We start from the raw sequence: 14,903 nt of genomic DNA on the forward strand, positions 1-14,903 counted from the left end.
GTCAAAAAAGTGCATCCATCCACCATAAAAGAAATCCGTATGGCTCCAGGGGGTTAATAAAGGCCTTCTGAAACTGCTCTTTTCCATACAGGGGTGACCACAAAGTTCAAGCTTTAAAAAGAAAAAGTACCATAAATGCACTACGTTGTCATATATTCAAAGTCTTCTAAAGTCAAATGATAACCCTGTGTAATGAACAGACTAACATTGTTCAGTGATAATCTTCTCTTTTCCACATTTCTGTTCTCCGTTTCCACATGTTGCTGTGACAGACGAAGAGAAGAAGTCAATGAAGGAGGGAGATTCTCCAACTCTACTCACTGGTCTTACTAACATACAGGGTATTGATACGATAGAGTGGTGCTATGAAACTGAAGACAATCGCATTGCTGAAATTAATAGGGGGACCATTAAGAAATCTACCGGTGCTGATGGGAGATTCAGAAGCAAACTGAGGCTGGATGAAAAAACTGGAGATCTCAGCATTAGCAACATCAGAACCATACACTCTGGACTCTATATACTAAAGATCAGCAGCAGCAGCAGCAGCAAAAGTGGCTGCGGCACCAAAAGCACCACAAGAACAAAATGCAAGAGATTCATTGTTACTGTCAGTGGTAAGTGTTGAAGGGTTAGTTCACCCAAAAATGAAATGTCTATAATTTATTACTCTCCCTCATGTAGTTCCAAACCCGTAAGACCTTCGTTCATCTTCAGAACACAAATTAAGATCTTTTTGATGAAATTTGAGAGCTGTCTGTCCCTCCATTGGGAGCTATATTGAATTTACACATTCAAGGTCCAGAAAGGAAGGAAAGACATCATTAAAGTAATCCATGTGACTCCAGTGGTTTTATGAAGCAACGCGAGTGCTTTGTTTGCACAAATAATAATAATAATAATAATAATAATAATAGTTTACCACTATATTTACAAAATAATATAATCTACGGCACATTCACAGAACAACTTCTGCTCTCGACTCAACCCAGAACACGTGCGTTGTGTTGCTCTCACTACTGCTTTGCTGGTAAGTATTTCCTTAAAGTTGTAAATTATTTGTGTCGCTTCATAAAACTGAGGTTGAACTACTGGAGTCACATGGCCGGATTAATTTAATGATGTCTTTCCTTCCTTTCTGGGCCTTGAATGTGTAAGTTGCATAGCTCCCAATGGAGGAACAGTAAGCTCTTGGATTTAATAAAAAATATCTTCTTAATTTGTGTTCTGAAGATGAACTATGGTCTTACAGGTGTGGAACAACATGAGGGTGAGTAATTAATGAATTTTGCATCTGAAAAGGAAACTCCTACAAATGAATATGCAATAATGTAAGCCGCAAAAAGAACGGTGTCCTCACCTTTTCAGCACTGTGTGTCTTTAGTAAATCCTGACAAAAAAAAAGGGTTTGCATTGGCACAAAGCTGTTAGTTAATCTGGCCCTACAAATATATGTTATGTTCAAACGGCAAATTCAGTTACTTTAATTCAGTCACTTGATTTTACTTTTTTTCTTGCTGTGACATGAAGTGAGGACATTGAAAGTGAAGATGGGAGATCCTGTCATTCTCGAGACTCATGCTGAAATACAGAGCAATGATCTAATGCTGTGGACGTTTGGACCTGAAAACCGTCTCGTTGTTAAAACTGATTCAGGAAGGACTAGCATTAGTGAGAGTTTCAGAGACAGACTGGAGCTGGACAACGAAACTGGATCGCTCACCATCAGAAACATTGGAATCACAGACTCTGGACATTTTAAACTACAGATCATCAACAGCAAACAGACCACATTCAGAAGATTCAATGTGACTGTCAATGGTGAGTAGAACGTCATTTATTATAATAACATATAGATTTTCACAACAGGTGCAAACTGATTGGTGTTCCAAGAATGCACTGTCTTTTTGCATATTCCAGATTATTAAGTTTTGATTATTCAAGTTTTAAGAAAACATTTTTCCAAATGTACAGTCAGTTGATCAATATAACATAAAAAAAACTTCACGTACAGGGAACATGTTTGTCGATAGCTAAAATAGTCAAATGCCACAGAAGAACAGAGGAGTTTGTGAGAAGCGAAAAAAAAACTTTATCCATTGAAAATCTTTTTGTATATTCCTAAGACAACAGGTAGATGAATGAAGCCTCAGTATCCTATACTGTATTATTTTTCTTTAAGGGTTCAAGGGAAACATTTGTAGTGATTTATATTGTAGAAAATATTAGATTTGTTCTATTTATTTTTTGCTGTTTTTAGGGGAACTCTTGAGATTAGCTGTAACATCATCTATACGTAAATGTATACAGCAAAACTTTTTTAATTTTTATGATTTATCTGTATTTTCTTTAAGGTTCCACAGAAGAAGAAGAAGTGAATGAAGAGAAGCAGCTAATCAGTGGAAATGTTCCTGATGGAGTGAATGAGCAATAATGTTCAGTTTGATGAGATGGGACACGCCCACCAGTGTCAATCACTGTGACATCATCAACAGTCAAGCTCAACAACATTTGAAAAATGAACCCGTGTGCTGCAAAAAGTTTGAATGAATTCTTGAGCATGTTTAACAGCAGGTTAATATGCGATATCTGATGTGGCACGAGCAGAGAGAGTTTCGAGCGTCAAAGTTAACTATTCGCTGTCCACACTGAGGATGTGTGACACTTTCATATGATCTGGGGTGCTACAATTACCAAATCAGTACTGGAGATAGCTGTAGCTGCATTGTTCACTACATCTGAACCAGTTCCAGACAGACAAGATGGTGCAGAAAGAAGCAAACACTGAACAATTTGTCCTTTAAAACACTGCTGTGTTTTTGTCAGTATTTTGTTATGAGAGTTTTTATTTTCACTGTCATATCAGAATTAATTTCTTGTTACTTCCCATTTTATATTATTTCTCTGTTAGTAGTACTTATGTTGTAATGTAGTTCCCAACGTAGGTTCGGGAGGAGCTGAAACATTCAGTCCTGTGTTTTGCGGTGTGTATTTTGATCGTAACACCTTTAACCTTATTATTTATTACTCTCAGGTTAGGTAAAGTAAGTCGAGTCTGGCCTAAATTATAAGCATTTAAAATTACTTACAATTTGGTCAGAAGACTCCTCTGTGGTATGTTCTTGTTCAAAGTCTTAAAACACTATAAATCAAGCCAAGGTAGGCAGCTTTTGTAATCAATTAAATTTCTTTTAATTGGTAGCTTTTCTTTTTATAATAAACAAAAATTTAAAGGCAAATAAAACTTCATCATTAAGGTATAAAATACAGTAATCACTCTTTTGAGTCAAAGGTGTAGTCAGCTCTGGGCTTCCCATCTTCAGCTTGGGGTTTCTTGTCCTCAGCTCTGGGCTTCTAGGAGTCGGGGGTACTGACGTATCAGTATCCGAAGAGGCAATCAACTCATCAGTCTTTTATACTCGTGTTGTTTATCGCAGACGTTAGGTTATCTTCTTGACTGACATACATTGTAACTTTCCTAAAATTTCCCAGATCGTTCTCAAGGGCCTTGCAGGTGTGAGCTGTCTGGCTTTTGTGTCCTTGAACTCCAGTAAACTCATCCAAGATGGCTGATGTCCTTATAAGGTTCTAGGAGTAGAACCACAGTTCTCCGTGTCCTTGAGCACACACACACAGAACCGCACACACTTCTGTGTGCTGCAGTCCAGTTCTGCTCCTCCTTCTCATGGACAGGCACACACACACATATCCAACAATAACTGTACATCTCTGGCCATACAGTATAATACATTTCTTAGAAACAAACAAAAATAATAATAATAATATTGTAAGCAATGCCTAATGTTTAATACATTGGCCAAATGTGTAGCAACAGACTTCCAAAATCTAAACAAGGAGGCAGGGTAATTGCATTTTCTTGATATAATACAACACCTGTCAGTCATCATTATGAGTGTATATAAGCAGCGGTCACTGCGTCATCCCAGCGACAATTCTTCCAGCATCCCTCCTCCTCCCCATCTCCTCCTCTATTTATCTTATTCTCCCTTTATGCAGCACTGTTATAGGAGGGTTTAACTAAGCCGAGCCTCCTTCGAGGACAGCAAGCCAAGTTTGTTTTACCATTAACCATTCAGACTGAATGGGCAGGCGAACTTGTGAAAGCTATGCTGCATTAAGTCAGAGATAAGAGAAAGTCTCTATTTCAAGGTTTTGTTGTCATGTGATGATGAATGAAGTTTGGTGATGATGATGATGATGATGATGATTCAGTTTCTTTGATTTGGTATAATAACGCTTGTTGAATTTGTGCTGGCCTTATGAAGTGCTCAGAAAAATCTACTTCATTCAAAGGGAAGTGTTCATAACCCACTGACAGATATTTGTATAAACTCACTTCATTTTGTTTTATATCTGCATCCCAAGTAAATTTGCTTTGAAAAAAAATTGTATTGGAAAAGAACAAAAATACTGAGTAAGATAATTCTGTCCTACATAAAATGTGCAGCACACAGATAAATGTCAGGGTTATAATGTTCAGAAACAATGTTAAATAAGCTGCAAGCAGCAATTAATGGGATTCAAGTGATTTAAGGCCCTTAAACACATTCGAAAAATATTTTTAGTTTTATTTAGGAAGCCTGTAACCATCTCATAACCATTCCCAGATAGAAGACCAACCTTGAATCAACGTTGAATTTTACATTGATTTTTCATCAGGTTTGCACCCTGAAATAATGTTATTTCAATGATGAAAAATAGATCAACATGGTTGTAAATTCAATGTTTTTTCAACCTTAATTAAATCACCTATTTAACATTGAATTAACATGGAAACAATATCAAATCAATCTTGCTTTATGTACAGCAAGATTCTAAGCCAGTTAAATGTCTATTTCTACTCATTTCAATCAGAGACAATGTAAGGGCTGGAGTTAATATGGTTTTAATGAACAATTTACAACTTCCTTCAGTTTACATACAAATGTATTCATTTATAACCACACACTGTTTGAACAGGAATTAACATCACATTCAGGAAAAACAAGTGGCTGGAAAAATGGCATTTCATGGTGACAAAAACAAATAGACCTGGTTTCACAGACAGGGCTTAGGCTAAGCCAGGATCAGACCTTAGTTCAATTATTTCAGTAGCTTTTATAAACATGCCTTAGAAAAAACAATCATTACTGGGGTTTTTCTAAAGACAAAACAATGGCTAAGATATGTTTTCAGTTAAAACAGCTCAGACATACATTTTAGTCTGGGACTAGATTTAAGCCTTGTCTGTGAAAGGGGTTAAAAAACAACAACAACAACATTATTGGCATTCATCTTGAGACAAAACAATAGCACAGACAAATTGTAAGATGTCAGTTACTTTCAGTTAAAACAGCTCAAACATGCATTTTAGTCATTGGGAAAAGAGCCTGGAAAACTGTGACAACATAAATGGAAGTAAATACACATGGAAATGAAGACAGAAACACAGTACTACAGACTGAAACACTACCACAGTTCACTGCTCAGGACTTGAAGCTTTTCAAGGATTGAAGCTACTCTTCTAATGCAAAAAGTATGTCCTTATTCATTAAATTGACACTCTGACGAACTCAGGGATTTCCACCATGAGCAATGCCCGAAGCTGATCAGGAGCACAAACGGAGCCAGTTTTGCAGAAACAGCAAATACAAACTTTGAGGCCTCCTTTTTTTCAGCCTTCACTTGTTGTAAGACATCTAAAGAAAACAAAAACAAACAGGAAGTTAAAACTGCACAATGTTCTTCAACATTTGATCGGTAGTAGTGTACGACTGACAGAAGGTGGGTCATAAATATTTGGAAATGTGACTGTTACAATGTACAACAAAATTAAGTAAAACTTGAAATATGATTAAAAAAAAAGGTTTAAGTTAAAACACGCTGAATTCAAGGTGAGTTAATGAACATCTGGTTTGGACATTAGTAATTCATTATCCATTAACAACTATATCCGTTTTTATACAAATTACTAACCATGTATTGTAAAGTGTCTTCAGTCATCAAACATCATTGAAAAGCTTTAGGTCCTAAGGGGAGAAACATTTTTACAGCATTCCCTGCTGAAAAAAACAGCATATGCTGGTTAAGGTAGGTTTTGGAGCTGGTTTATGCTGGTCCTCTGCTGGTTTTATGCCATACACCAGCATACCAGCTCCAAAACCTACCTTAACCAGCAGGGTTTTCAGCAGGTTTATTAGTGGTCGATAGTTGTTTGCCAGGTCAATTAATTAGTTGTGCAAATACTACTATTATAATTTACTATTTCTACTACTACTAAAAAAAAAAAAAAAAAAAAAAAAAAAAATCATGATCATTCGTCACTTCCTGTTTGTTGCTGCCGCGCTGTTTGAGTTAGAGCTCCGTCGAGTTGATTCCTAATTGCTTGTTTTTTTTCTTAAAATCAAATTTATAACCTACCATTCTCTCTTTTACGGCGGGGGAACACATCCCTGACACTATTTTATATAAAAAACACTCGGATTGCCTGATAGCGACTACTAGCTGTGAGATATGTGAGCGGGCTAATTCCAAGCCACATATCGTCACTTCTTGTTTGTTGCTGCCGCGCTGTTTGAGTTAGAGCTCCGTCGAGTTGATTCCTAATTGCTTGTTTTTTTCTTAAAATCAAATTTATAACCTACCATTCTCTCTTTTACGGCGGGGGAACACATCCCCGACACTATTTTATATAAAAAACACTCGGATTGCCTTGATATCGCTAGTTTTATCCGACTTCTCGAACATTCGCTACTAGCTTTAGCCCGTTAGCAATAGCGGCGTGGTCACACTAGCGTTTGTACTCTTCTCACTCACAATATTATTGTTCATCTATACTAATGGCGAGTGTATCGGATGTGTCTCTACTTTTGAGTGCAGGTGAGGACACGTTCGAGCTGCATGCGGTGCAGTTGGAGCTGGAGGCCGTGGAACGACAGATCCGGACCCTTCTGGAGAAACAGGCCGAGCTACGGGAGCGGCGAACAGCGCTGGAAACATCCCGTGCTGACGCTCACCAATCCTCGGTAAGTTTGCAGCGCGATATTAACACTCCTGCTTCCTCTACGCCGTGTACTTCTCTGCACAGGGCCCGAGAACCCAGAACGCGTTCATCCCAGCCCTCGTTTACTCCGGCGCCGTCACACCAGGGACCTTGGGTTCTTCAGCAACGGAAGGCGCGAGCCAGGCCTCGGACCAGGACCTCTCCCCCTCCGCCGCCCCCGGTCTTCGAGGTCTTCGCGAAGCAGAACGAGGCGCCGTGGTCATCGGAGACTCCATCGTCCGTCACGTCCACGCTACCACAACCAAAGGTAAGGTGCGCAGTCACTGTTTTCCTGGTGCTCGTGTCCTCGATGTCTCTGCGCAGGTTCCAGCGATCCTGAATGGCGCTGAGAGCATCGGAGCTGTTGTTCTGCACGTGGGGGTGAACGACACCAGGCTGCGGCAGACGGAGGTGCTGAAGCAGGACTTCAGGAGTCTGATCGAGACGGTACGAGCCACATCGCCCGCGACGAGGATCATCGTGTCCGGACCGCTTCCGACGTACCGACGTGGACATGAAAGGTTCAGTAGATTATTTGCTTTAAATGAATGGTTAATGTCTTGGTGTACTGAACAGAAGCTGCTCTTTATAAATAATTGGAATCTTTTCTGGGAGCGACCTAGGCTCTTCCGTGCTGATGGCCTGCACCCCAGCAAAATCGGAGCTGATCTTCTGTCGGAGAACATCACCAAGACACTTCGCACCGTATGACTAGTAAGTCAAACCTCAAATCACAGTCTGTGTTCTACCCACTTAATTGATAGAAATGTGAGTGTAGTACAGTCTATAGAAACTGTGTCTATTCCCCGAATAGTGAGGTTCAACTATAAAAATAAAGGATCTAGAAAAAATCTGATCGTGATCAAACCAGAAATTCGCAAAATTACCGAACAAAAACAATTTCTAAAGCTAGGGCTACTAAACATTAGATCGCTGACACCTAAGGCGGTTATTATAAATGAAATGATCACAGATAATAGTCTTGATGTAATTTGCCTTACTGAAACATGGCTTAAACCAAATGATTATTTCGGTCTTAATGAGTCTTGTCCACCTGGCTACTGTTATAAAAATAAATGCCGTCCGGTTGGCCGTGGCGGTGGTGTTGCAACAATCTATAGAGAGATTCTTAACGTTACCCAGAAAACAAACTACAGGTTTAACTCATTTGAAATTCACGTGCTAGACGTTACACTCTCAGATATAAATAAAAAGTCGCTACTATCTCTTGCTTTGGCTACTGTTTATAGACCTCCAGGGCCTTATGTTGATTTCCTAAAAGAGTTTGCAGACTTTCTCTCAGACCTATTGGTCAACGTTGATAAAGCGCTGATTGTTGGAGATTTTAATATTCATGTTGATAATACAAATGATGCGTTAGGGGCTGCGTTTACAGATTTACTAAACTCGTTTGGGGTCAAACAAAACGTCACTGGACCCACTCACCGTCTTAATCATACACTAGATTTAATTATATCACATGGAATCAATCCTACTGATATAGAAATTCTACCGCAAAGTGATGATATCACTGATCATTACCTTGTAACATGCGTACTGCATACTGCTGATATTTGTCAAATTGCGCCACGATATCGACTAGGTAGAACAATTCTTCCGACAACTATAGATAAATTCACAAATAAACTGCCTGATCTGTCTCACCTGCTCATTGTACCCAAACACACAAATGATCTTGAGAAAATTACTAGCAGTATGTGCACCACTTTCACTAGTACATTAGATACTGTTGCACCAATGAGATTAAAAAAGGTTAGAGAGAAAAATACTGTACCATGGTACAACAATATTACTCACGCTATCAAAAGAGAAACTCGTAATCTAGAACGCAAATGGAGACAAACTCGTTTAGAGGTCTTTAGAATCGCGTGGAAAGACAGCTCGTCCCGTTATAGAAAGACTCTAAAAGCAGCCAGGGCCGAGCATCTCTGCAAACTCATAGAAAATAACCAAAACAATCCAAGGTTCTTGTTTAGTACAGTGGCTAGATTAACAAATAAACAGACATCACCAGAACAAAACATTTCATTACAGTTTAGTAGCGATGACTTTATGAATTTCTTTACTGAAAAAATCGAAAGCATCAGAAATACAGTTGTAAATGTACAACCCTTGACAGAGTTTTATGATTCAGCCTCAATTATCGTCCCTCAAGAACAGTTGCAGTGCTTTACAACTATAGGACAGGAAGAGCTAAATAAACTTATCACAGCGTCTAAACCAACAACATGTTTATTAGATCCAATACCCACTAAACTACTGAAAGAATTGTTACCTGTAGCAGAAGAGCCTCTTCTCAATATTATTAACTCGTCTTTATCTCTAGGTCACGTTCCAAGACCGTTCAAGTTAGCAGTTATTAAGCCTCTCATTAAGAAACCACAATTAGATCCAAATGTATTGGCAAATTACAGACCCATTTCAAATCTTCCATTTATATCGAAAATATTAGAAAAAGTGGTGTCGGTCCAATTGTGCTCCTTCCTGCAAAAAAATGCTATCTATGAAAAATTTCAGTCAGGATTCAGGTCTCATCATAGCACAGAAACTGCGCTCGTTAAAATTACAAATGACTTACTTCTAGCTTCTGACCAAGGCTGTATCTCAATACTAGTGTTACTTGATCTCAGTGCTGCGTTCGACACTATAGATCATAAAATACTCCTAGATCGACTACAGAATTACACTGGTATCCAGGGACAGGCATTACGGTGGTTTAGGTCGTATCTATCAGACCGTCACAATTTTGTTTATTTAAACGGGGAAAAATCTAAGATAACAATAGTAAATTATGGAGTGCCTCAAGGATCTGTGTTAGGCCCTCTGCTATTTTCAATATACATGCTGCCACTTGGTAATATTATAAGAAGACATGGAATTAGTTTCCACTGCTATGCCGATGATACTCAATTATATATTTCAACACAACCAGATGATAACTCTAAATTATCCAATCTGACAGAGTGTGTTAAAGAAGTAAAACATTGGATGACTAGTAATTTTCTTCTATTAAATTCAGATAAGACTGAAGTATTACTTATTGGGCCAAAAACCTGTACACAGAATCTCTCAGACTACAATTTGCATTTAGAAGGATGTACTGTTACTCCATCCTCGACAGTTAAAGACCTGGGTGTTATATTAGACAGCAACTTGTCCTTTGAAAATCATATTTCATATGTTACAAAAACAGCCTTCTTCCACCTCAGAAACATTGCTAAGATACGGAATATGTTATCTGTTTCAGATGCAGAAAAGTTAGTTCATGCTTTCATGACGTCTAGACTAGATTACTGTAATGCATTACTAGCTGGTTGTCCTGCTTCCTCAATAAACAAGCTACAATTAGTACAAAATGCAGCTGCTAGAGTTCTTACCAGGTCAAGAAAATATGATCATATAACACCAATTTTATCATCTCTTCACTGGTTACCTATTAAGTTCCGTATCGATTATAAAGTACTGCTAATGACCTATAAGGCTCTAAGTGGTTTAGCTCCTGTGTACTTAACCGACCTTTTATCGCCCTACAATCCTTCACGCTCTTTAAGATCACAAAACTCTGGACTTCTGGTTGTACCTAGGATAGCTAAGTCCTCTAAAGGAGGGAGAGCGTTTTCACATTTGGCTCCTAAACTCTGGAATAGCCTTCCTGATAATGTTCGGGGCTCAGACTCGCTCACCCAGTTTAAATCTAGATTAAAGACACATCTCTTCAGCCAAGCATTCACATAATCCATCTCATATCAGATCAATTGCACATGACTATCTTTGCTTAATGTTATGAACAGCAGCTATGCTAATTATTCTCCATTTGCTTTTCTGTTTTACCTCGGGATGCCCGTCCCGAGGTGACTAGAGAGTACATCAGTTTCAGTTTGGATCCAGCCTCTTAAGAAGACCTCAGATGACTAAAACTTTGGAAGAGACGGCGCCAACTCCTGCGATGACTTCAGAAGATGCAACATCTGGATCAACACGCACATTCACATTCTATAAATCCTAATTATTGTTAATATGTAATTCATTTTTCCAGGAGCTCTTTGCTTCTACCTCCAATTACATTGCTAACAGTGATTGTATGTTAATCGCCTAAATTATTACATTATTAGCTAACTGCATTCTCCAAATTGTAATGTTGACATGCATTCTCTGTAAAGCTGCTTTGAAACGATATGTATCGTGAAAAGCGCTATACAAATAAATGTGAATTGAATTGAATTGAAAGGAAGATATTTTGAAGAATGTTTGTAACCAAACAGTTAGTGGACCCCATTGACTTCCATAGTATTTATTTCTCCATACTAAGGACGTCAGCGGTGTCCCACAACTGTTTGGTTACCCATATTCATCAAAATATCTTCCTTCGTGTTTAGCAAAACAAAGAAATGAATACAGGTTTGGAACAATTTGAGGGTGAATAAATGATGACAGAATTTTAAATTCTGGGTGAACTATCCCTTTAACATACAGCTGGAGAGTTTTTTATTTCCCAAACCCGAATGTGGACAGTCCAATTACTGTCGTTTAGCTGCCTATAAGGTGTCATATAGATGATAATAGCATATAGGAATGCTTATATAAAAGCAGATTAAAATGAAACAAGCTGGCTGGCCATTGACAACACACTCAGAAGAACAAGTCGTTTCAAACACAGCCTTCCCAAGACCAATAACTTGCAAGCGATTTAGTATGATGGTAACTCAGACTGGTTCTGGTTTGATTGTTTCCCTGACATATCAAGCTAAGCATGTATTCCTTCATTTCCTTAATTCCTTTAGTACAATCTTAAGTGCCTAAACAATGTGATTTCTCAAAATATCTTTAATGAAAAACAATACTGACCCTTTTTTGACTGATCCCTGCTTGATCTCGGCCTTGCAATATTTCCATGCACGTCTCTTTTTCTCCAGTGCACCCTTGGTTGCTTTGGCTCAGGTGTCTTTGCGGGTGCTGCTGCCGCCTCCTCTTCTTGCAGCTCACCAAGAAAGTCATCAAGACTTTGGAGCTCATCCTTCAGTTCTTGATGATCAACCAAGTTATCCAAGACCATTAGATTTTCTTGGATTTCTGAATCACTCATGGACATAGTGATGGGCAGAAAAACAAACAGACAGAAAGACTCACAACAAAGAGATGGACAAATAAAACAAATATAGATAAAGAGAGAGAGAGAGAGAGAGAGAGAGAGAGAGAGAGAGAGCTACAGAGAGTACAGGTGATGAGTACAGGTTAACAAGATGGACGTGGCTCTTAAAAGTGCCTTTGTTATTTATTTGTGTGTGTGTGTGTGTGTGTGTGTGTGTGTGTGTGTGTGTGTGTGTGTGTGTGTGTGTGTGGTGTTAGAATAAAGATAATTTTTGCTGGCAAATTTGAGGGACCTAATGATGAAAAAGAAAAAAACAAACAGACAAACAAACAAACAAAAAAACAGAATTGAATATTTTACACCAGTATTCTCTTCACCTGTGTTGCCAGATTGGGCTTGAGTGTATGTAAAATTGATTTTATACAGTTCAATAAGCAAAAGGTTAATATTGTTCAATACGTTTTGCTCTATTTCGCCAACAAAAATAGTTCCAAACAAAACCACAGCAGAACTCACTGTAAAAATTACATGAATCAATAACTTATGACAACATCATTATTACATAAATTATACACATAAATTGTGCTGAGACACAATAATGCTGTTGTTGAATTTGTTTCTACTGTTTATTATAGATAATATTTAGGCGTTTATTATAAAATTATTTGTGGATTTTAAACAATTACTAGGCTGGAAAACAAACCAATCTGGCAACCCTGTTTTTTACCTGACCATTTATAATGTTGGCTTAAAGTGGCTTAATAGTTTTGAGCTAATGTAATACAGGTAACTGGAAACACATCAGTACTGAAAATCTTGTATTCCCCATGATTGTACCTTCACGATTATATGCAAAAAAAAAAATGAACTTGAATTTAGTTAGCTAATTAAATTCAAGTTCATTTTTCTATCATTAACCGTCCTAATAAATTGCTACCTTAAACTTCCTAAAGTTCTAAACACAACTTCTTGTCCTGATTCAACAGTTTTTATTGTGTAAATTTAAGAATAGTCTCGATCTCTATTAATTAACTTTTCTACTTACCAAGTGGAAAATCGCAATGGACCTTGGGATCGCGATCGCGCCATACAATGACGTCAGCGTTATTAATTTAGAGGATTTTTAATAAATAAACAAGACATTGATTAATCGAACACAAGCATATATACATATTTATTTATCAATACCAGACTCCTATAAAAATACATTATCCAGCATGCATCACGTCTAATTAGTCACTTACCCTATGACCAGAAAACGCTTAAACTGCTAACTTGCACGCACCGTGGAGCGTTGTTAAACTTACCTCTGAATGTTGTTCTACCTGCAGTTGAGCGTTGTTAAACTCACCGCTGAATGTTGTTCTACCTGCAGTTGAGCGTTGTTAAACTCACCGCTGAATGTTGTTCTACCTGCAGTTGAGCGTTGTTAAACTCACCGCTGAATGCTGTTCTACCTGCAGTTGAGCGTTGTTAAACTCACCGCTGAATGCTGTTCTACCTGCAGTTGAGCGTTGTTAAACTCACCGCTGAATGCTGTTCTACCTGCAGTTGAGCGTTGTTAAACTCACCGCTGAATGTTGTTCTACCTGCAGTTGAGCGTTGTTAAACTCACCTCTGAATGTTGTTCTACCTGCAGTTGAGCGTTGTTAAACTCACCTCTGAATGTTGTTCTACCTGCAGTTGAGCGTTGTTAAACTCACCGCTGAATGCTGTTCTACCTGCAGTTGAGCGTTGTTAAACTCACCGCTGAATGCTGTTCTACCTGCAGTTGAGCGTTGTTAAACTCACCGCTGAATGCTGTTCTACCTGCAGTTGAGCGTTGTTAAACTCACCGCTGGATGCTGTTGTGTGTGAACGCTCCCCCTTTTTCTCAGAGGGCACTTTGATATCAGACTGCGAGGGATTTCTTAACATTAAAAACCAGTTGGGTGGCCAGATAAAGATGATATGGGCCGCCATTTGACCAGCCTCGGCATAGATCATTTATTGTAGCCTATTCCTATTCTTATTTATTGTAGTCTCGACCCATCCACAGCAGACAACGGGCTGCGGTGTGCTTACCCAAGACGTCAAATTTCAACGCCGAAGGCTCCTGTTCAGGGTTCCATAGAAGTCTATCGGACTGTCCTGCTCGTTGAAAAATGACGCCAAGGGGGTACCCAGTGCGTTAAAATGTGACGCCAAGGGGTCCTGACCAAGCGTCCATATGTTGGGAGTGAGAACGTGTTGGATAACCACTGATAACGCCTATTCAATCAAGTGATAACATTCGAAGCGGGTGGACAGTGTTGTAATTATAACTTAAGCAAAATCAGATTTATAGTTACTGATAAAGTTGTATTTATTATAAATCATATAAGTTCATAGTTACAGAGATTCTGTGCTGGATTTCATTATTTTTAAATGAAAATACATGGCAGTAATTCCAAAGCATTATGTCATTGGAGCTGCTTTTGTGAATCATTTTACAAAGCAATTGGTTGTTGATTTAGTTTCGAAGTGCCTAATTTCTCACATCACTAGTTATGGGTGGCCTTTTTCACATTTATTTGAATGAACCCACCTATACATACACAGCTCAGCATCTTATAGAATGTTTTCACAGAAAAAGGTCTGTGGTGACTTTATTTCAGTGTATTGTATAAGTCTAAATTCTACAGAAAATTCTGTGAATAGCCTACATTATAACATTATAACAATAATAATAATTAAAGCTGCAAGCAGCATTTACGGGGCCAAGCACAAAAG

General features: G+C 38.4%; 1 protein-coding gene and 1 long non-coding RNA gene across 5 annotated transcripts in view; one reads left to right on the top strand and one right to left on the bottom strand.

Annotated features, from left to right (window-relative positions):
- Window positions 1–14,903, top strand: part of LOC127509922 (uncharacterized) — a 44,085-nt gene that overhangs the window by 4,492 nt on the left and 24,690 nt on the right. Inside the window, exons 5-8 of one of the 4 annotated variants that reach the window (XM_051889284.1) lie at window positions 273–377; window positions 966–1,030; window positions 1,531–1,821; window positions 2,355–3,034. In XM_051889284.1, the coding sequence (XP_051745244.1) occupies window positions 273–377; window positions 966–1,030; window positions 1,531–1,533 (173 nt within the window). In that variant the 3' untranslated portion in view covers window positions 1,534–1,821; window positions 2,355–3,034. Of the gene's footprint in view, window positions 1–272; window positions 618–965; window positions 1,476–1,530; window positions 1,822–2,354; window positions 4,223–14,903 lie in introns of those variants that run through there. The other 3 variants (XM_051889281.1, XM_051889282.1, XM_051889283.1) reach the window with 3 other exon arrangements.
- LOC127510083 (uncharacterized) lies at window positions 4,891–7,755 on the bottom strand. Its single transcript, XR_007929467.1, has 2 exons — window positions 5,977–7,755; window positions 4,891–5,699 (listed from the first exon to the last, which is right to left on the bottom strand). It is a non-coding gene; the product is annotated as an uncharacterized LOC127510083 (long non-coding RNA).

This window comes from Ctenopharyngodon idella, chromosome 3, assembly GCF_019924925.1.
Source record: "Ctenopharyngodon idella isolate HZGC_01 chromosome 3, HZGC01, whole genome shotgun sequence".
NCBI lineage: Eukaryota > Metazoa > Chordata > Actinopteri > Cypriniformes > Xenocyprididae > Ctenopharyngodon > Ctenopharyngodon idella.